The sequence below is a fragment of the Pleurodeles waltl genome, unplaced genomic scaffold (assembly GCF_031143425.1).
Source record: "Pleurodeles waltl isolate 20211129_DDA unplaced genomic scaffold, aPleWal1.hap1.20221129 scaffold_119, whole genome shotgun sequence".
Classification (NCBI taxonomy): Eukaryota; Metazoa; Chordata; class Amphibia; order Caudata; family Salamandridae; genus Pleurodeles; species Pleurodeles waltl.
In genome coordinates this window covers 833192-857270 of record NW_027149825.1, presented here as the reverse complement: position 1 = coordinate 857270, position 24079 = coordinate 833192, and the positions used below count along the sequence as shown (strand labels likewise).

General features: G+C 44.7%; 1 protein-coding gene across 3 annotated transcripts in view; it reads left to right on the top strand.

Annotated features, from left to right (window-relative positions):
* TRIM33 (tripartite motif containing 33) overlaps positions 1–24079 on the top strand; it is a 502696-nt gene that overhangs the window by 153981 nt on the left and 324636 nt on the right. For all 3 annotated transcript variants that reach the window (XM_069218910.1, XM_069218908.1, XM_069218909.1), the window contains exons 7-9: positions 3153–3299; positions 5677–5794; positions 12657–12907. In XM_069218910.1, the coding sequence (XP_069075011.1) occupies positions 3153–3299; positions 5677–5794; positions 12657–12907 (516 nt within the window). The remainder of the gene's footprint in view (positions 1–3152; positions 3300–5676; positions 5795–12656; positions 12908–24079) is intronic.

Sequence of the window (24079 nt, the reverse complement as noted above, 5' to 3'; positions counted from 1 at the left end):
GGTCGGGGCTTCCTTTGGCTAGTTCGCCCTCATCACTGCTTGTGCCCTATGGTTCAGTTCAGGTCTCTGGACTAAGTTCGTAATGGTTTCCTCCCTTTTCATCATATCAACCTTCTGCAGGCCCAAGTGTTGAGATGTTTGTTGGCCCAGCAAGCTTTGAGGTGGGCACAGTTAAGCATCCTCAGTCTGCCGTTTCAGCCTTTTTGTGTGTTTTTTTTTTTATGCTTTATTTAAATCACCTATTGTGATGTGTTTTGTTGAAGGTGTGACCTGCATTTTTCCTCATACTTAAATGAAACTTTCTTAGTGTTGACTTTGCTTATGTGCATGTCCTTTGAACCAATGCAGATACTGAAGGTGACTACAAACAACCTTTCTATTTACCCTTATCATTGCTTGCCACATGAGTAAATTGCTGGTGTGCTTTGTGCAACCAGTGTACACCACCTCTTTCCAGGCACGTTGGTGATGAATATGTTGTCAGCCATGTGCTCAAAACTGTGAAACCTTGCAATATAGGTCAGTCCATCATTCTTCCAGTGTTTTTCACTCCTCATCCTTGAAAGGGCTGGGGTAGGGTGGAGGGAGTACTTTTGTGCGAATAAAGGTAAGTCTGTGCCGAAAAGGCTATGTCAAAATGAATAGTCTTCTGCATTGAACCCTTTTGGCTCATTCCATCTAGGCTGATGCCACTAAGACTGCATTGGCTTTTGGGGGAGGGGGTGCAGGTTGTGGGCATTTCTAAGGCTGTGAGATGGGTTCTGGTGCACATGTTCACAAAACAGTACTTCCTTGACAGACAGGGCTGCTGGGAGGGCCATTGTGTCTGCTCCGTTCTGCAAGCCCTTCTGGTCTGAGTTCACTCACCTATGGGATGGTCTTAAGGTTTTGCAGCTTTGTAAGCAAATGCTTATTTGTATGGTCAGCCCCGGTCTGTTTCGACTGCTTTTTTTATGTTTTGATTGTTTTTTGACTGAGAGTGCACTGAGAAATTTTAACCAGACCTCCATGTCAGTGCCCTGATCCCAAACTTGATTGTTACATTGGCTGTACCCAATTGGCATAGGCCAGCTTACCTGTAAGTTCTTAATATATTGTACCCAGGACCTGTAAGTTAGTCACCTCAAGGACTGCAGCGCTAATTGTGCTACACTGGGTGTGACAATGGGAAAAGGAGTCTCCCAGTATGCCTTTGCAGACTGGAAGAGCAGTTTTGAACTGCTAGTCCGAATTTGCCATTTAAAGCCATGGTAAAATCAGTTGCCCCCCCTGAAATGTATAAGTCGCCCCTTTGGCAGACCTGCTGAACCCTAAGGCAGGGTGCAGAGCATTTCATGGGCAGACTATGTAATTTACATGTTCTGACTGTAAATACACAAAACTTGTTTTTACTGTGGAAGGACTTGATCACCCCATTGGCGAAAGCAGGGTTACACGCTGACCCATCAGCTGTGCTAAACTCCTTAGTGGTGCGACCAAAGGTGATACTCCAAGGTATCAAGTAACTCATTAGATAGAGTCCAACTTGGTTCTCTAGTCGAAATGAATGCAACAACTTACAGTTGCAACTTTTATAAAGCTGCTACTTTGTTGTTTTCAAACTCCTGTGGTCTTAACGGTTACACGTGGTGCTTGAACCGGAGACAGCTTTCTGCTTTCCCAAGGAGACGTGCTAACAACTCCTACGGAAGGAGAAAAAATTAGCCTGCACTTGAGAGAGGTTTTATCTTCCACCTGCATGAAGCCACATGGGTGGTGGCTCAGAAGGCGAGCTTTAAAGCTGAAACTGCCTTTAAAGAGCAAATTGGGGATACTTGGGAGAGGGCAGAGTAGCTGGCACCCGGGAAGGTGAGGAAAAACCTGTTTTCAAACTGTTTTTTCAGGGGCGTGTAGCTTCCTTGATAGACACCTCTTGGTTTGGGCTAGGGAGCTCTTGACGCAGAGGGGTGGGTTCTGCCATTTTGGGAGTGGGCAGAATGGTGCATCTTGGGCTAGCCAGATGACACATTTCCCAGGAGGCGGTCATCAGGAGGGAGGGAATCGAATAGTCAGTCGGCTACTGACTGCATCTACTGTGCTCTTAATTAAAAAAAATAATAATAATAAATACGTTACAGCTTTTAGAGCAACCTTTTTTGTTTTTGCAGTGTTTTCCCTTTTAATATAAAATAATGTTTTGTATAAGCTGTTTGATTGTGGTGTGATTTTTTTTCTGAGCTATTTTTCTGCTTTTTTAGGTCGAGTGCGCAATTGCTTTGACCTGTTAAGTATTGTGGACTTTTAACCCCACCCACCTCACGCCCATCACTTTCACTCTTTCGTGGGCTTGCCGTTAAAAACTCCTTTTATACCATTGGTAAATGCTTCACGTTTGTCCCTCCTTGGGGAGGTTTTGTTACCGCCTTGCAGACTGCCCCGGTTACATGGATTATTGCATGATTGCTGATATGTTTGATTGTAAGCGGACTTTTTACCTTCTATCTCCTTCGCGTCCATGCGCTGCTATGTTTGTGTGTTGCTTATTGGTAACATTCCCTCCTCTGTGTTTTTCTTCTGGCTAAACACTAGACTTTTCTTGCCACATAAATTGGACGCAGCAGTTAGGAATTTATAACACCAATAGCTCTAACTCAAGGAAATGCAAGACCCATTGCATTGCAGAGGCTCATTTGTAAATATTTTGCTGCAGTTCCGAGAAATTCTTAATTATGTCCAAAGTTTACCTGATGCTTTTTCCTCCTCTTTGGTGCATATTTCTTTTTTCCTTCTGTTTATTATGTTTTTGTTAGTTGTCAGCTGCTGGAAGCTTTAAAATATTAGCCCAATAGTTGAATATACTTAAGTGTTTTATATCGGATAAGAGGCAACAATTATGTCAAATGCACTTACAGAGGTTTTTTTCACACAAAGTGCAATATTCAGTATTGCAAAGTGTTTCTAGCCGATGCCAATTAAAATAATTCTTTATTTGTTATTTATTTGTATAAAAACAGCCAAAGACTTTCACTGATACACGAGATGATTAGCTAGTCTGTTTCCTACAGGGGTTAACTCTTAAAATAAGTTAATTAAATTGTTATTAGACTTTAAGAATATTTGAGGGTCAAGAGGCACATCAACATTTTGAGTATTTTTGAATTTTTTTTATTTAGAATGTTACCAAGGAGAGACAGATGAAATTAGTACAGCATCAGAATGACATCACAGGTCTCTCACGGCAAGTAAAGCATGTGATGAACTTCACAAATTGGGCCATTGCAAGTGGAAGCAGTACAGCTTTACTGTACAGCAAACGACTGGTAAGCATCTCATATTTGAAGAATAATAAAATGTTTCTTATTGGCTATTTAAAAATTTTAATTTTTGGATATGTACTTGTTTTTGTCAAAACTGTAACTATCTAGGAAGTTGAGAAAAAAGTGAGGCAGCAGTTTTACTGATGACAAGCCTGTATTTATAGGATTCACCTGTTCGTGAACAGAGGGCTTGGCGGTCATCTTAAACCTACATATTGCCAAAAACCTACGACTTTCTAATTTTGGTAAAGAACATCATTCTTGTCTGAGCATATAAAATACAGTTCATTAGTCACATGGATTTTTATTTTATGTTACAAGTGACTTGTAAGGTTCATATATTTCTGACGTAAGAGAAATCAGTTTGACTAGTACCTTTTTAATCTTATGCCAAAGGCTGCATACCCCATAGTCATAGGAAATGGCTTACATTCTCACCTACTCTGGTGATGGGAGAAGGTGTTCTTATAATGTAGGCTGCCTAAGAAAAAGACTATTAACAATCTACTGACAGCAACCTTTTTGACACCTATTTTTTCCAGAGTAGATTGTTCGAGCAGAGCTTTGAAAAGTACCTAGAAATGGTTGATGATGTCTGGTCCATGGAGAAGCAGGAAGAGGTTGGCTTTGGAGGGAGCTGGGTGAAAGAAACTTGGACAAGGATTAACTGTGCTGTCTTGTGAAAAGTGGACCAAGGCCTGGGATTAATATCATACTAAATCACCATTGGGCATTAAATCTGAGAAGTACTGCAGCATATGAAAAGTCTGCCATCTTTCTTTTATGGAATTCAGCAAGTTGCTAATGATTCAGTGTTATACAATGTTGCCTCCACCACCCTCAAAGCAGATTGCTTTGTCCTCCTGAGAACGGTCTGTGTAGTGATGTTCCTGTTCCCCTTGAATCTCTGACTCTGAAAAGCTACTGTTCATAAGGGAGCTTGCCTTTTGTTGACTCACAGAGAAGAGAGTTTAGGACATCTTTGCAAGACAAACCAGCAAGACCAGTTGGAAGTGTTGAATGTGGTTCCATTACCCTGTAAAAACAATTGTCCCTGAAAGGCTTTCAGCTGTGCCTTGGTGATTGATTTTTAGCCCCCAGAAATTTCTGAGTTAAAACACAAGAACGAGTAAAGAAAAGGCGCTGAAGTGTGCCAGATGATGGCTCAGAAGTTCTAATTTGACAGACTGTTCTAAACTTCTGATGGATATTCCTGCCAATGGGTTCCTCACCTCAGGAGACTCCCCCAGGCACCAGACGTGCTACAGAATCCTTTTCCAGCAATGGTTCCTCACTCCAAGTGGTGCCTTGCACCACCACTGTGACTCCATTCCACTGCTCCCAAAGTTGTCTGTCTATTGATGACTTCTAAAAATAAAGTCCAGTGTCCTGAGGAGCTAGGTCGCCTCTTAAAACTACAGGGTTAAAAATGTGCGATGGCTGTAGAACACAGATGTCGGTCACACATCTGCATGAAGTAGCTTTATTGTGTGGGCCCAGGACACACAGTTTGAAGTTGTGCAATAAGTATGCCTCCTATGCACCAAGTGACAATTGGGTTCCAAGAAGAGAAGTTGTATGCTGTGGAACATAAGTCAATATTGTTGTGTCATCCTGCTCCATGTCAAGGGAGTAGACTCATTCTCATTCCTGGGGCTTTCCAGAGGACATTGCGGCTGAAGTCATCTTGTAAGCCTAAATCATAGTCCAAGAGAAAAAATTAAAAAGCAGAGTGTGGGGTTTGACCCCATTCCATAAACAAGGAGAGAGCACAAGGGTGTCTCACTGGCAGTCGGTCCCTGTCAGAGTCCTTGGTCGCGAAGCAGAGTCCCCAACTGATCCAGGTGTGCCCTAAGTTTCTCGAGCCATCCGCAATGCTGAGGCAGATTGAGGCCTTCACAGAGGCCATGCTGCAGATTTTCGGTGTACTTCTGGCTGTCTCTAGCATGTCTTCGGGCCCCAAAAGAACTGCAAGGACCTCCTAGAACGCACCGACTCTGGTACATATGCATAGGCTGGCTCCAGAATCTGTTTGGGCCTGTGCCAACAATACTGGAGGAGTGTCTGGTGCTAACTTGCAGTCTTTGATTTCCCTGATATGAACTTCCATTTTGTTGTTAACATATTTTTTTCTGAATTAAACCTACTTTGTCACTCCATATATTGGATTGTTCCTATACAGTAAGTGTTCAATATCAGATTTAAAAAAAAAAAAAACAGAAGCATTAGTATATTAGTGGACGCATACATTCTTAAATGCAAAATTTTATGTTTAGGTAGAAACCTATTAAAATAAGAATAAAAAAGAAGAGATGTTTATGCTCTGCAGTGCTTTCATTGACATACACCCTACTTGATATTTGTTTTAATTTTCTTTTAGATAACGTTCCAGTTACGACATATTTTGAAAGCACGATGTGACCCTGTGCCAGCTGCTAATGGAGCAATACGTTTCCATTGTGATCCTACATTTTGGGCCAAGAATGTAGTCAATTTAGGTGAGTCAGATTGAGATTTATAGTTGATATTTGTAGTTTCTGACAAAGAATTACCCTGTAAAAGTGCTCCAGTTTGGGCTTGTATTGTGTCTTGATGACAAGCCCATTACCTATGCAGGGTATTGTTGAGGGAGTGGCTCATACACCCTCAAAAATGTGCTTTTTAATGTAGAGTATGTATCTAAAGCCAGAAAGCACTTAGGGGTTAATTTTCCTGGGACACCCCATGGCCTGGTGATCTTGGGTAGTTCGGACCATAGCTGTGGGAAGACACTCCAGCATCATGATATGTGCATTTTAGCAGTCTAGGTTAAAAGTATATAGAAATGTGCATGGTTGTATCTGCTTCAGCTTAATGTGTCCTTTCCGTTTCTCAAAATGCATTCCACTAATCCCACATGTGAGACTACATATGAGATCAATCCAAGAATGGCTTCAGAATCAATGGTCTCAAGCGACAGGGAGTTGGAAGGATCTAGTGGTTGTCACGCAGCAGGTTCAGGAGGAAATGGCATGGTTCAACAGGAAAAACATTACTCTGGGAAGACTATTTCTGAAACCAACTCCTACAGTGATCATAACAGATGCTTCATATATGGGATGTCTAAAGATAAGAGGGATATGGAACAATCAGGATGCAGCACAACACAATTTGGCTGGAACTACAGACTGTTTGGTTAGCCATGAAAGCGTTTCAGAAACATATTTGCAGAAAGACTGTTTTAATTCAGACGAACAGCACAACTGCAATATTCTATATCAGCATACAGTGTGGAACACAATCACCCCTCTTTCAAGGTTATCTCAGCAGATCTGGAAATGGGTGATCCAGAGAGACAGAGTGAAGCAGTTCACTTACTGGGGAAGGAAAATTGTGAGGCAGATAGTTTGAGCAGGTTGGCTATGAGCTTGCACGAATGGGAGCTGAATCAGAAGGTGGTACACAGTATTTTCAAAGCATGAGGGACCCCAATAATAGACCTGGTTGCGACCCAGTGGAACATGAAATGCCAAAACTTTGCACCCAAAGTACCATACCTGCAATCACAGCGGAATGGCCTTTCGACAGACTGGTCAGGAATATTTGCTTACTCTTTTACATCAATTCCCCTATTGCACAGTGATCGACACATGCAAGAGGAGCCGCATTACGCTAATCGTAATAGCGCCACAATGTGCAAGACAAACATGGTATTCAGAGCTGATACAGTTAGCACAGGGAAATATTCAACACCTGCCAAAAAGAGAAGACTTGCTATCCACGGGGCAAGGGAATGTTTTACATCCAGGGCCAGAATATTTCAAATAGTCAGCATGGCTCCTATAGCTATAGTATTTGGACCCTTGAAATTACCAAAAGACAGATTTGCAGGTTTAAGAGAAGCCAGAAAACCTGTAACAAGGAAATGTTATATGGCCACATGGACATTACATTATGGTGTAAAATTTGTATGTAAAAAATATTACAAAGGAGAGAGCAGTTCTAAAATACTTAACTCCGTTAATACACAAAGGACTACTGCTTCCTTAAGAGTTAATTTGGCTGCGATAGTGGTTTATACACGAGTTCAAATGGAACAACTTTTTTCTGCAAAACTTCCAACAGCTCCTCTTGCATTTGCTTGTGTTTGTTGGTGGCCATCCTGACCACTGACCTGTCAGCAGTCTGGCGAGGGACATCTCGTTGATGACTTCAGGGACTCCTCTGCATCTCCTGGACACTGCAGCTGGTCTTCATTCATCACCGTCGACCAAGATCTTCAGCTACAGAAGGGTGGTCATTGGTTCCTACCCCACATGGACACTCCTGCATGGACTGGACTCTGTCCCCCTACTGGTGTCTTCCTGCTTATGCAATTTAGAACTACAACATCCCCATGTTAGCCTATGGGAAAACAGGGTAACTTGCCTCTCAGCCCCCTGGATCTTCTAGATACTTATCTTTTGGGGTTCCACTTTCTCCCAGCGATTATCTAACTACACCAAACGCTCTGGTGAGGGACCCCCCCCATCCTTCCATAGGGCCCTTGCAAATTTGTTATTCCTAATTACTTACCTGTGTAGATTTGTTGTGTTCATACTTCCAGTGGGAAGTATACCAATGATAGTCTAGTTTATTGTGCCTATAATAAAGTACTTTTGTGTAGGAAGTTGGCTCTGTATGTGCTATTTCAAAGTAAGGAATAGCATGCACAGAGTCCAAGGGTTCCCCTTAGAGGTAAAATAGTGGTAAAAATAGATAATACTAATGCTCTATTTTGTGGTAGTGTGGTCGAGCAGTAGGCTTATCCAAGGAGTAGTGTTAAGCATTTGTTGTACATACACATAGACAATAAATGAGGTACACACACTCAGAGACAAATCCAGCCAATAGGTTTTGTTATAGAAAAATATCTTTTCTTAGTTTATTTTAAGAACCACAGGTTCAAATTTAACATGTAATATCTTGTTTGAAAGGTATTGCAGGTAAGTACATTAGGAACTTTGAATCATTTCAATTGCATGTATACTTTTCAAGTTATTCACAAATAGCTATTTCAAAAGTGGACACTTAGTGCAATTTTCACAGTTCCTGGGGGAGGTAAGTTTGTGTTAGTTTTACCAGGTAAGTAATACACTTACAGGGTTCAGTTCTTGGTCCAAGGTAGCCCACCGTTGGGGGTTCAGAGCAACCCCAAAGTTATCACACCAGCAGCTCAGGGCCGGTCAGGTGCAGAGTTCAAAGTGGTGCCCAAAACGCATAGGCTAGAATGGAGAGAAGGGGGTGCCCCGGTTCCGGTCTGCTTGCAGGTAAGTACCCGCGTCTTCGGAGGGCAGACCAGGGGGGTTTGGTAGGGCACCGGGGGGGACACAAGCCCACACAGAAATTTCACCCTCAGCGGCGCGGGGGCGGCCGGGTGCAGTGTTAGAACAAGCGTCGGGTTCGCAATGTTAGTCAATGAGAGATCTAGGGATCTCTTTAGCGCTGCAGGCAGGCAAGGGGGGGCGTCCTCGGGGAAACCCCCACTTGGGCAAGGGAGGGGGACTCCTGGGGGTCACTTCTGCAGTGAAAGTCCGGTCCTTCAGGTCCTGGGGGCTGCGGGTGCAGGGTCTTTTCCAGGCGTCGGGACTTAGGTTTCAGAGAGTCGCGGTCAGGGGAAGCCTCGGGATTCCCTCTGCAGGCGGCGCTGTGGGGGCTCAGGGGGGACAGGTTTTGGTACTCACAGTCGTAGAGTAGTCCGGGGGTCCTCCCTGAGGTGTTGGTTCTCCACCAGCCGAGTCAGGGTCGCCGGGTGCAGTGTTGCAAGTCTCACGCTTCTTGCGGGGAGTTGCAGGGTTCTTTAAAGCTGCTGCTTTGGATAAAGTTGCAGTCTTTTTGGAGCAGGTCCGCTGTCCTCGGGAGTTTCTTGTCGTCGTCGAAGCAGGGCAGTCCTCAGAGGATGCAGAGGTCGCTGGTCCCTTTGGAAGGCGTCGCTGGTCCCTTTGGAAGGCGTCGCTGGTCCCTTTGGAAGGCGTCGCTGGAGCAGAGTTCTTCGGAAGGCAGGAGACAGGCCGGTGAGTTTCTGGAGCCAAGGCAGTTGTTGTCTTCTGGTCTTCCTCTGCAGGGGTTTTCAGCTAGGCAGTCCTTCTTGTTGTTGTTGCAGGAATCTAATTTTCTAGGGTTCAGGGTAGCCCTTAAATACTAAATTTAAGGGCGTGTTTAGGTCTGGGGGGTTAGTAGCCAATGGCTACTAGCCCTGAGGGTGGGTACACCCTCTTTGTGTCTCCTCCCAAGGGGAGGGGGTCACAATCCTAACCCTATTGGGGGAATCCTCCATCTGCAAGATGGAGGATTTCTAAAAGTTAGTCACCTCAGCTCAGGACACCTTAGGGGCTGTCCTGACTGGCCAGTGACTCCTCCTTGTTGCTTTCTTTGTTCCCTCCAGCCTTGCCGCAAAAAGTGGGGGCCGTGGCCGGAGGGGGCGGTGCAACTCCACTAAGCTGGAGTGCCCTGCTGGGCTGTGACAAAGGGGTGAGCCTTTGAGGCTCACCGCCAGGTGTTACAGCTCCTGCCTGGGGGAGGTGTTAGCATCTCCACCCAGTGCAGGCTTTGTTACTGGCCTCAGAGTGACAAAGGCACTCTCCCCATGGGGCCAGCAACATGTCTCTAGTGTGGCAGGCTGCTGGAACTAGTCAGCCTACACAGACAGTCGGTTAAGTTTCAGGGGGCACCTCTAAGGTGCCCTCTGGGGTGTATTTTGCAATAAAATGTACACTGGCATCAGTGTGCATTTATTGTGCTGAGAAGTTTGATACCAAACTTCCCAGTTTTCAGTGTAGCCATTATGGTGCTGTGGAGTTCGTGTTTGACACACTCCCAGACCATATACTCTTAAGGCTACCCTGCACTTACAATGTCTAAGGTTTTGTTTAGACACTGTAGGGGTACAGTGCTCATGCACTGGTACCCTCACCTATGGTATAGTGCACCCTGCCTTGGGGCTGTAAGGCCTGCTAGAGGGGTGTCTTACCTATACTGCATAGGCAGTGAGAGGCTGGCATGGCACCCTGAGGGGAGTGCCATGTCGACTTACTCATTTTGTTCTCACTAGCACACACAGACTTGTAAGCAGTGTGTCTGTGCTGAGTGAGGGGTCCCTAGGGTGGCATAATACATGCTGCAGCCCTTAGAGACCTTCCCTGGCATCAGGGCCCTTGGTACCAGGGGTACCAGTTACAAGGGACTTATCTGGATGCCAGGGTGTGCCAATTGTGGGATCAATGGTACATTTTAGGTGAAAGAACACTGGTGCTGGGGCCTGGTTAGCAGGGTCCCAGCACACTTCTCAGTCAAGTCAGCATCAGTATCAGGCAAAAAGTGGGGGGTAACTGCAACAGGGAGCCATTTCTTTACATTTTGTTTTTGCAACACTGTGTTGTTCATTTCATGTGTGACAAATGACTGTGTGACTACTATAGTTTTGCAAGTGCTTGACATGCTTCCTGGATAAGTCTTGGCTGCTCACCACGGCGAGCTTTGGCTGTCTAGTCTATGTAACACTCACTAATAGGGGTTTGCTTAGTCCCAGTATAAGATGTAATACTATAGGTGTCCACCACACACTGGGCCAGCTTCCTTCACCGTACCCTTATTGTTCCCAAGGGACCAAATCAGAAGATTCAGGGGAGGGTAAGCAGTTTCATATGGGAATCTACAGGGATCAGGTTATCTTGGAAGAAGCTTGGGAGGAGACTGGAGAAGGAGGCGGAGGGGCTTGTTGTCCCATATTTTCAGACATATTGCTCTGTCAATTAAACTACAGGATGTTGCTGACGAAGCTGGATGAGTTGCATATCGGGAAATTGTATATGGCGATGCGGTGGGCCATAGGCAAAGAGAAATTGTTATACACATTTGGGAATAAATAATTCTTTAAAAATAAGTGAGGTTCAAGGTTTTGCTTGCTGCCTTAAGATATGATTGGTTATGAGGGTTGACCAAGCTCTTTTGGCCAGATGGTGGTTAGTTAAAATACATTGGCCAGTTGTTTTGAGGTATTGGCTTGTAGCAGAGGTATCAAAATTGCAACCTAGCATTTAATTTCGAACATCTTTCTGGTTCCCTCTTATCCACCCTTCTGTCTGTTCGAAGAATGAGCATTAGCATACGTCCACTGAATTCTAAAGTAGTGGTCTGGGTGAGGAACAATGTTTTTTTGTTTTTTTTATATACATCAATGAAACTGTGAACTTGGATTTTGTTGTTGTTGTTAATTTATGAATAAATGTGATGATTTCCACTTCAGGGAAAACACTAGGTTTATGATGCTGAACCTCTATAAATGTGATTGAAGCTTGTAACTTGCTAGTTTTAGGTCACTGGCTTCAGTGTAATTACAAAACTATTGATTATAGTTGTTGCATAAATACGGGTACATCTCTATGCCCCTGCAGTCCATTTTACATAATGTCTAAATCCATGGAAAAATAATTCTTGCTAGGAAAGATTCTATTCTTTTCATTACCCTCTACCAAACCCATTAATATTCTTTCCAGGATAAAAGATCCTTAGAATATTTATATAGCCCACAGTATCTTGATGACACTGAGGTGGGTTATACAAAGGTTATGATGATATCCTCATTGTCAACCAGGTGAAATATGTAATAGTTAATTGCAGTGCATTGTTGTGACAGTAGTTGCTCTGCAGAGTTAATGTTTGCCTTTGAAATTTCCAATTGCTCATGTCAGAGGAACAACCATAGGATGATTTGTTTCTATCAACTTGCTCTGAACACGTAGTCTAATGTACAGGTCTTCTGCTAGCTCCCCAGTATGTATTGCTCCATGTTAATCACCTTCTTTTAGCTGAAATACTTTTTATAGAAATCTCCTGTGCACTACACTAAATGCTACATTAGAATGCTTTGAACAGAGAGAAAGGGTGGAGAGTGGGAACTCGCAAAATGAATATAGGGAATGATCTGGAACTGACTGAAGAGGCGGTTAGCTGTGTTTTATTCCATTTACTTGATAGAGTGGGTGCATTTTCAGTAGTGATTGCTCAGCGTTGTCCTCTTTTGAAACTTAAGTCTCATGTCAATGTGTGGACTCTAACAAATCATTTTCAATTAGTAGAAGCACATCTGATGTGTGACGGGTACTTTAAGACAGTATTTGTAGAGATTTGTTCAGGGAAGGGTCTAGGTGTGTAATATTTTTTAGACTTTTGTCCATTTTGAAGTTTTATCTTAAGGGAGAAGTAATAACGCTGTTGTAGATGCACATGTTTATGTTGCTTTAGAATCTAGTATGTAAACACAGGGTGTATGTATTTTCAGATTTTTTTTTCCTAAAAAAAAAATGATCTTTTATCCTAATTTTATGTTTTATGTTTTCGTAGGTACCCTTGTTGTTGAAAATAAACCAACATCTGGTTATGCACCCAATGTAGTTGTTGGACAAGTCCCTCCAGGAACAAACCATATAAACAAGGCCCCAGGGCAAATAAATCTTGCACAGCTTCGACTCCAGCATATGCAGCAGCAAGTATATGCCCAGAAACAGCATCAACAGATGCAACAGCAGATGAGGATGGGGCAGCCAGCTGGACCACTTCAGAGATCAGCAGGACCTCAAATGTTACCGCAGCAGGTAATTTTCCATTTAGTTCTGATTTTTCCATTGCAGTGGAACATAGGTATGTTAAATTAAATTGTTCATACATTGTAGAAGCCATATAGAAGTAGGTATAGTAGTTTGCAGCTATTTAAGTTGTGTTTTCACGGGACCGAGTGACTCCTCCTTTTGTCTCCATTGCGCATGGGCGTCGACTCCATCTTCGATTGTTTTTTTTCCGCCATCGGGTTCGGACGTGTTCCTGTCGCTCCGAGTTTCGGAACGGAAAATTAGCTAATTTCGGAAGATTTTCGTCGGTATTGTTGCGTTCGGGATCGGCGTACTTAGATTCCACACCGCATCGAAGATCGAAGAGCTCCGGTGCCCTTCGGGGTAGTTTTTCGATCCTCCGTCGGGGCCTGGTCGGCCCGACCGCGTGCTGAAGAACGCCGATGGAACGGACCCCGTTCCGTTTCTGCCCCAAATGCCACAATAAGTACCCTTACACAGACCAACACTTGGTCTGCAACCTGTGCCTGTCACCTGAGCACAGCGAAGACACCTGCGAGGCCTGTCGTGCGTTCCGGTCCCGAAAAACACTCCGAGACCGTCGAGCCAGAAGACTTCAGATGGCGTCCGCACCGACAGCCCAACGGGAGTTCGAGGAACAGGAAGAAGACGGTACCTTCTCGATCCAAGACTCAGACTCCGAAGAATTCGACGATACACAAACCGTGAGTAAGACGTCGAAATCCACTCAGAAGAACATTTACAAGGCCCAGGGGACGCCACTGCCACCAGGCCATGGCTCCACCCATAAATTCGGTGACCGCCCGTCGGCACCGAAAAAGGCCCACACAGTGCCGAGATCGTCCGACTCCGGTCGAGACACCGGCACGCAGCCTTCTCAGGACCGAGAAAGTGCTGGAGTCAAGCCTCGACACCGAGATGCCGGTGCCGACACGGCTCGACGCCGAGACAGCGGCACCGAAACAGATCGACGCCGAGAGGTTTCGGCCCGAAAAAGAAAAGAGTCACCTCGGAGCCGAAAAAACACGCAGACAGGGTTTCGATGCCGAAACAAACTGCAAGCGACCCAGCTTCAGGCTCTTATACAGAAGAGCACTCGCTAACCTCCCAAATGCAGAAGCATAGGTTTGAGGAAGAGCTGCAAGCAACTGATGTGGACCATACGCAAAAGCGTATCTTCATACAGCAGGGGACAGGAAAAATAAGCACCCTTCCCCCCATTAGGAGAAAGAGAAGGTTGGAGTTCCAGACGGAACACACACCACAACCAAAAGTGGTGAAAAGAGTTACCCCACCACCCTCTCCTCTGCCTGTGATTAACGTCTCACCAGCACAAACTCCATCACACTCCCCAGCTCACACCACCATGAGCCAGGGTGACCAAGATCAGGACGCATGGGACCTATACGACGCCCCAGTGTCAGATAACAGTCCGGAGGCATACCCTACAAAGCCATCTCCACCAGAAGACAGCACCGCGTATTCTCAAGTGGTGGCTAGAGCAGCACAATTTCACAACGTAAGCCTCCACTCAGAACAGGTCGAGGATGATTTCTTATTTAACACACTCTCCTCCACCCACAGCTCCTACCAAAGCCTGCCTATGCTCCCTGGTATGCTCCGGCACGCAAAAGACATCTTTAAGGAGCCGGTCAAAACTAGGGCAATCACACCAAGGGTGGAAAAAAAGTATAAGGCGCCTCCTACAGACCCGGCTTTCATCACTACACAGCTGCCACCAGACTCTGTCGTTGTAGGAGCAGCTAGGAAAAGGGCCAACTCTCACACATCTGGAGATGCACCACCCCCAGATAAAGAAAGCCGCAAGTTCGATGCAGCTGGTAAAAGAGTCGCAGCACAAGCTGCAAACCAGTGGCGCATCGCGAACTCACAGGCACTACTTGCGCGCTATGACAGAGCCCACTGGGACGAGATGCAACATCTCATTGATCATCTGCCCAAGGACTTACAAAATAGGGCAAAACAAGTGGTTGAGGAGGGACAGACCATTTCCAACAACCAGATCCGCTCCTCCATGGACGCTGCAGATACAGCTGCACGGACAATTAATACATCTGTAACTATCAGAAGGCATGCATGGCTCCGAACGTCTGGATTTAAACCAGAGATTCAACAAGCAGTTCTCAATATGCCTTTTAATGAAAAAGAACTGTTCGGTCCAGAAGTGGACACAGCGATTGAGAAACTCAAAAAAGATACGGACACTGCCAAAGCCATGGGCGCACTCTACTCCCCGCAAAGCAGAGGGAATTACAGCACATTCCGTAAAACGCCCTTTCGAGGGGGGTTTCGAGGTCAAAGCACACAAGCCAGCACCTCACAAGCCACACCGTCCAGTTACCAGGGACAGTATAGAGGAGGTTTTCGGGGACAATATAGAGGAGGGCAATTCCCTAGAAATAGAGGAAGATTTCAAAGCCCCTACTACTAAACAGTGACTCACAGGTCACTCACCCCCTCCACACAACACCAGTGGGGGGAAGAATAGGTCATTATTACAATGCATGGGAGGAAATCACTACAGACACTTGGGTTCTAGCAATTATCCAACATGGTTATTGCATAGAATTTCTACAATTCCCTCCAAACATACCACCAAAAGCACAAAATTTAACAACACACCATTCCAATCTCCTGGAGATAGAAGTGCAGGCACTATTGCAAAAGAATGCAATCAAATTAGTGCCAAACACACAAATAAACACAGGAGTTTACTCACTGTACTTTCTGATACCAAAGAAGGACAAAACACTGAGACCAATCCTAGACCTCAGAGTAGTGAACACTTTCATCAAATCAGACCACTTCCACATGGTCACACTACAAGAAGTATTGCCATTGCTAAAACTGCACGACTACATGGCAACTTTAGACCTCAAGGATGCTTATTTCCATATACCAATACACCCATCGCACAGGAAATACCTAAGGTTTGTATTCAAAGGAATACATTACCAATTCAAGGTACTGCCTTTCGGATTAACAACCGCACCAAGAGTCTTTACCAAATGTCTAGCGGTAGTCGCAGCACACATAAGAAGGCAGCAAATACATGTGTTCCCATATCTAGACGACTGGCTAATCAAGGCCCATTCGTTAATAGAGTGCTCAAATCACACAAATCATATCATACAAACCCTCTTCAAACTAGGGTTCACCGTCAATTTCACAAAATCCAAAATTCTGCCACGCAAGGTACAACAATACCTGGGAGCCATAATAGACACATCAAAAGGAGTAGCCACTCCAAGTCCACAAAGAATTCAAAATTTCAACACCATCATACAACGCATGTATCCAACACAAAAGATACAGGCAAAGATGGTATTACAACTCCTAGGCATGATGTCATCATGCATAGCCATTGTCCCAAACGCAAGACTGCACATGAGGCCCTTACAACAATGCCTAGCATCACAGTGGTCTCAAGCACAGGGTCACCTTCTAGATCTGGTGTTAATAGACCGCCAAACTTACCTCTCGCTTCTGTGGTGGAACAACATAAATTTAAACAAGGGGCGGCCTTTCCAAGACCCAGTGCCACAATACGTAATAACAACAGATGCTTCCATGACAGGGTGGGGAGCACACCTCGATCAACACAGCATACAAGGACAATGGAACGTACATCAAACAAAACTGCATATCAATCACCTAGAACTTCTAGCAGTTTTTCAAGCACTAAAAGCTTTCCAACCAATAATAGTTCACAAATACATTCTCGTCAAAACAGACAACATGACAACAATGTATTATCTAAACAAGCAGGGGGGGACGCACTCCACGCAGTTAAGCCTGCTAGCACAAAAAATTTGGCATTGGGCAATTCACAACCAAATTCGCCTAATTGCACAGTTTATACCAGGGATACAAAATCAACTCGCAGACAATCTCTCTCGAGATCACCAACAGGTCCACGAATGGGAAATTCACCCCCAAATTCTGAACACTTATTTCAACCTCTGGGGAACACCTCAGATAGACTTGTTTGCGACAAGGGAGAACGCAAAATGCCAAAACTTCGCATCCAGATACCCACACAAACAATCCCAAGGCAATGCCCTATGGATGAACTGGTCAGGGATATTTGCTTACGCTTTTCCTCCTCTCCCTCTCCTTCCTTACCTGGTAAACAAACTCAGTCAAAGCAAACTCAAACTCATATTGATAGCACCAACTTGGGCAAGGCAACCCTGGTACACAACGCTGCTAGACCTATCAGTGGTACCCTGCATCAAATTGCCCAGCAGGCCAGATCTGTTGACACAGCACAACCAAAAGATCAGACACCCAGATCCAGCATCGCTGAATCTAGCAATCTGGCTCCTGAAATCCTAGAATTCGGGCACTTACAACTTACCCAAGAATGTATGGAAGTCATAAAACAAGCAAGAAGGCCATCCACCATGCACTGCTATGCAAGTAAATGGAAGAGGTTTGTTTGCTACTGCCATATTAATCAAATACAACCATTACACACAACTCCAGAACATGTAGTGGGTTACTTGCTTCACTTACAAAAATCTAACCTAGCTTTCTCTTCCATTAAGATTCACCTTGCAGCAATATCTGCATACCTGCAGACTACCTATTCAACTTCCCTATATAAAATACCAGTCATTAAAGCATTCATGGAGGGCCTTAGGAGAATTATACCACCAAGAACACTACCTGTTCCTTCATGCAACCTAAATGTTGTCCTAACTAGACTTATGGGTCCACCTTTTGAACCCATGCACTCCTGCGACATACAGTTCCTAACCTGGAAGGTGGCATTTCTCATCGCCATTACTTCCCTGAGAAGAGTAAGCGAGATTCAGGCGTTTACTATACAGGAACCTTTTATACAACTACACAAAAATAAAGTCGTCCTAAGGACCAATCCTAAATTTTTGCCAAAGGTTATTTCACAGTTCCATCTAAATCAAACAGTGGAACTTCCAGTGTTCTTTCCACAGCCAGATACCGTAGCTGAAAGGGCACTACATACATTAGATGTCAAAAGAGCATTAATGTATTACATTGACAGAACAAAAAACATCAGAAAGACTAAACAACTCTTTATTGCATTTCAAAAACCTCATGCAGGAAACCCAATTTCAAAACAAGGTATAGCCAGATGGATAGTTAAATGCATCCAAATCTGCTACCTTAAAGCTAAACGACAGCTGCCCATTACACCAAGGGCACACTCAACCAGAAAGAAAGGTGCTACCATGGCCTTTCTAGGAAACATCCCAATGCAAGAAATATGTAAGGCAGCCACATGGTCTACGCCTCACACATTCACCAAGCACTACTGTGTAGACGTGTTATCCGCACAACAAGCCACAGTAGGTCAAGCCGTATTAAGGACATTATTTCAGACTACTTCCACTCCTACAGGCTGATCCACCGCTTTTGGGGAAATAACTGCTTACTAGTCTATGCAGAACATGCGTATCTACAGCGACAGATGCCATCGAACTGAAAATGTCACTTACCCAGTGTACATCTGTTCGTGGCATCAGTCGCAGTAGATTCGCATGTGCCCACCCGCCTCCCCGGGAGCCTGTAGCAGTTTGGAAGTTACCTTCAATTATTTATATATGTATCATCTCAACCTTAAATAGGTGCATACTTAGTCACTCCATTGCATGGGCACTATTACTACAATTCAACTCCTACCTCACCCTCTGCGGGGAAAAACAATCGAAGATGGAGTCGACGCCCATGCGCAATGGAGACAAAAGGAGGAGTCACTCGGTCCCGTGACTCGAAAGACTTCTTTGAAGAAAAACAACTTGTAACACTCCGGCCCAACACCAGATGGCGAGCTATTGCAGAACATGCGAATCTACTGCGACTGATGCCACGAACAGATGTACACTGGGTAAGTGACATTTTCATTTTTGTACAACTTGAAGTGCTTACTGAATGTGACACTGCTTAATTTTTTCAAGTGTGTATTTTGAAGGAAGAGTAGCAGTGTCTACTCCAACCAAGACATATCTGTTTCTCTCAAGTTACTGGAGATCTGCATTTTCTGTCTTCGGCACGCCTTTTTCCTACAGATAAGAAGTTCTTAATAAATGTAACTTTTTTTTAATAGACAAACCACAGCTTTAAAAACTTTTTTCATGGTACCTTGTGTAGGCTCGCATCTGGTTCTGCTACAAGCATCTCATGCATTGCCTATACAGTAAAAATACTGATAAAAACAGTTAATAAAAGTTTTTACAAATTTACTAACACCCACTGGATGCCCAAGAGCACAAACTGAGTAAGTAAATATTGAATAGGAAGCAGAATTGTTGTCTACTCGGCATTCTTCACTTCTGGTATAAGAACTCTGCTGATGGATGGCCTTTCACAGGGCAGGTTTACCTGTCCAAAATTAGGGAAAGTACTGCAGAGCTATCATAATGGCCTCCAAAGCACTTACTTTAGTAATAGGAATTGGGCAGTTACACATCTGTAAGTGACCAGTCTGTGGAGTGCCTTATAATCGGTAATGACTATTGTACATTCTCTACTTAGATCTGCCAAACTCATGTTCACTAGAATTCACAGCTTCACTCCACCTTGTTTCAGAAATTGTGGTAGGGTATCTGGCCATAGTTGTGATTCTGAACAGGTTCATTTTCAGGCATTGCCAAATGCAGGAGCAGTTTGATATAAACACATTTCTTCCCAAGAAAAAAAGCATAAATGCTATTTACAATTTCCATTCAGGGTCTTGAGGTTCCCGTGATGCTGACGAAGCTGCAAAAAGCCAGCAACATCAGAAAGTATATGTAAGAAGTTGGTAGTGCACTTAAAAGGTGGCACACTATGCAAACCGTCCAGATGACCCTCAATGATTTACAGGGTTTTTCTTCAATAATTCCAGGTGCTGTATTTTGGGGTAGTGTGGTGTGATAGGCATTTATTGCACACACATAGTATAAAGCGAGACAGTCAAAGAAGAAATCTAACACCAATTTATAAAAATAACAGATTTTTATGTATTTTTAGACACCAAGGTCTTTGGAACTGGGTAAGTACTTTCTGAGGTCCAAAATAGAAATAGTGCGATCTGAGGCATGAGTCTCAGACGCGGTAATATTATCCTATCGGAGAAACATTCACTGCATAGACTCACTTACAATCAACTTCCAGGACTGTTCTTCAGGACTTAAAGTGAGTGCGAATGTCCAATAATGCACCAACATGTCCCTTCTGTCTACCCTAGTGCATCCGGTTGCAGAGGTGATTCTCGCAGATGTAGCCTCAAACTCTATCCATTATAGTCAATGGAGAACGGTACCAATAAAAAAAGCTGCAAGCGAGGACTAGGGGGCCAGTCCGGTCGAACCTAAAGGGGGCTCAGATCTTGAGGGTCTTTGGGGGTTAGAGACACCGTCGGTCATAAAGTTTCAGCAGATTGGGACTTGGGGACCAGTCCGGCTGAACCAACAAGTGTGCTCAGGTCTCACGATGTTTGGGGTCGTGTGGGGACACCTTCGACCCTCTTCTCATCGGCCTGCTGCCGCCGGGTGCTGAGATGTCGGGTTTCTGCCACCGGAGGCACTCGCGGTAGAGGGGGGGATCTACACAAAGAAGCTGCAGGCGGCACTGGGAGTCTAGTCTTGGCAAGCCCAAGGAAGGCCTTAGCCTTAGAGGGTCTTCAGAGCCCATTGGCACTGTTACCTCACTCGGACTCTGGCTGTGTGGTGCGGGTGCAGAGGCACTTTGAGGTGTTGGGTGGCGGAGGTCAGAAGCTCATGCTCTCTCGATCTCTGCTGAAGAGGGGCAAACAGGACAGCTGGGCCACTCACGATGTGGGTCTCACTGCCCATGAAGTCCCTCAACGTGCAGGTCTGTTTACCTTGTCCTTGTTCCCTGGTATAGACACAAGCCTTAGCTGCTGTAACATGTCTGGTTCCCCAAATATTGCTGGTGCTTCTTTTGGTGCCTGTGGCTGCAGGGGAGTAGCTCCTCTGCTCCAAGGTAGTTTCATTCGCAATTGGCAGCACTGTCAGCCCTCCGGGTTTCTTGGTGTCTGCACATAAAGGTTGTCAGCCTACTGGCACTCCCTGTAATGCTCCTAAGTTGAGTATTTAGGTGGCACCCCTGAACCTTAGAACTCAGATTACGACAACCTAAAAAGAGCCGGACAAAGAAGAGTTGCACCCGCAGAGGAGGAAGAGACGCAGCAGCTGACCTGAAACCAACCCTCCGGCCTGCAGCTTACCTCGCAGGATCCTGCACAAGAAGCCAACTCGTCCAGCCTTCAGTAAAGACTTAACTCTCCCATGGGCAGTGGAGTTGCCCTGCAAGAAGAAACTTGAAGGAAAAGACTGCAGCTGCTGGACCCCAGAAACCCGACACTAGAAGTGATCACTGCACCGACGTCCACGACCCGAGATGAAGCCAACCAACTGTGCCAATGCGGGTCCCCTGCTACCCAGGGGCCGAGTCCAATATGGTCTCACCCATCTTGTACTTTCCTGAGACTCCTGCAGCCTCAGCGTGCAGGCCCTCCCTCTCCCACAGGCGTGTGGTGGGAGAAAATCCAACACCTCCAGCAACCAGTGCACCCATGATCCCTGGTCCCAGCTGTGGTGGGTCATCAGTGCCAATGATGTCCGCCATCCCTAAGAGCTCGAGTCCATCTTGGGTCCACTCCTGACGGACTCCCCGATGACGTCTGCAGCCTCAACGCACAGGACCCCTGACCGCGAGTGCTTGTGGATGCGAAAACCCATCACCTAAAGACAGCCCTGCATCTGTTGCCCCTCTGCACAGGAGAAGAGGACCAAAGGTGCACCCACATCCCTGAACACCCCAGAGCTACTACTTACCTGCTGACCAACTTCATAGCCAGAGCCTGCAGCCTTTCTTCACGAGGACCAAAATCCCATAGGAAACGATTAGGCATCTTATGCCTTACTGCACCTCTGCACCAGCTGCCCCAGTGCCTCCCGGTGTGACCCATTGGTGTGGTTCTGATCAGTGCTGAGTACTTACTTTAACTTCCTGAGATTGGCTTTGTCAGTCGTTGTTAACCCTGGGTTTGCTGAACATGGTTTTCCTCCATAGGATAACCGTAAGAGAACTCTGAAAGTTGCACTAAGTGACAATTTCTGAAACTGCAAAGTATTTTTGCTTGAAAGTCTACTTACCCAATTATGAACTGGTCAGGGATATTTGCTTACGCTTTTCCCGCTCATTCCATTTCTAGTCAACAAACTGCGTCAAAACAGACTCATACTTATAGCACCAATGTGGGCACGTCAACCATGGTACACGATATTGTTAGACCTGTCAGTAGTACCACACATCAAACTACCCAACAGACCAGATCTGTTAACACCAAACAAACAACTGATCAGGCATCCAAATCCAGCAATACTCAATCTAGCGATTTGGCTCCTGAAGTCTTAGAGTTTGGATATCTACATGTTCCAACCGAATGTATGGAAGTAATTAAACAAGCAAGAAAACCCACTACCAGGCAGTGCTATGCAAACAAATGGAAAAGGTTTGTGTTTTACTCTCAATCCAAACAAATTGCCCCTCTTTCTCCATCGCTACAAGACATTGTAGGTTACCTACTTCATTTACAAAAGGCAAATTTGGCTTTTTCATCCATCAAAATACATCTCACTGCTATTTCAGCGTATTTGTAAAATATACAACACACCACTCTATTTAGAGTCCCTGTTATCAAAGCCTTCATGGATGGGCTAAAACGTATCATACCACCAAGAACACCCCCAGTGCCTTCATGGAATCTAAATATTGTACTCGCACGACTCATGGGTCCACCATTTGAACCCACGCATTTGTGTCAGATTCAATACCTAACGTGGAAGGTAGCATTCCTCGTTGCAATCACTTCATTAAGAAGAGTTAGTGAAATACAAGCTTTCACTATTGAAGAACCCTTCATACAAGTACACAAACATAAAGTAGTACTTCGTACACACCCAAGATTTCTACCTAAGGTGATTTCACCATTTCATATCAATCAAACAGTGGAACTTCCAGTCTTCTTCCCACAGCCAGACTTAGTAGCAGAAAAAGCGCTGCATACATTAGACGTTAAAAGAGCTATAATGTATTACATTGACAGAACTAAATCATTTAGGAAAACTAAACAGTTATTTGTGGCGTTCCAAAACCCACATACTGGAAATCCAATCTCAAAGCAAGGACTAGCTAGATGGATAGTAAAATGCATCCAAACGTGTTACCTGAAGGCCAAAAGGCAGCTATTAGTAACACCAAAAGCACATTCCACAAGAAAAAAAAGGAGCAACAATGGCCTTTTTAGGAAATATACCAATGACCGAAATCTGTAAAGCAGCCACTTGGTCAACACCCCATACATTTACCAAGCATTACTGTGTAGATGTGTTAGCAAGACAACAAGCAACAGTAGGACAGGCTGTACTAATTTCAAACAACTTCAACTCCTACAGGCTGGAAGGAAAACTGCTTTGTAGTCTATGCATAGCATGTGTATCTGCAGCTACACTGGTCATCGAATGGAAAATGTTACTTACCCAGTGTACATCTGTTCGTGGCATGTTCCACTGCAGATTCACATGCGCCCACCTGCCTCCCCGGGAGCCTGTAGCCGTTTAAGTTAAAACAAGCATTTGTACATATGTATATATATTTCTATTCCATTAGCATGGACATCTCTTTTCTTTATACTCTATCGCTTCTACCTTACCCTCTGGGGGAAAACAATGTAAGATGGAGTCGATGCCCATGCGCAATGGAGCCTAAGAGGAGGAGTTACTCGATCCCGTGACTCGAACACTTCTTCGAAGAAAAACAACTTGTAACACTCCGAGCCCAACACTAGATGGCAAGACCTATGTATAGCATGTGAATCTGCAGCGGAACATGCCACGAACAGATGTACACTGAGTGTAGGAAGTTGGCTCTGTATGTGCTATTTCAAAGTAAGGAATAGCATGCACAGAGTCCAAGGGTTCCCCTTAGAGGTAAGATAGTGGCAAAAAGAGATAATACTAATGCTCTATTTTGTGGTAGTGTGGTCGAGCAGTAGGCTTATCCAAGGAGTAGTGTTAAGCATTTGTTGTACATACACACAGGCAATAAATGAGGAACACACACTCAGAGACAAATCCAGCCAATAGGTTTTGTTATAGAAAAATA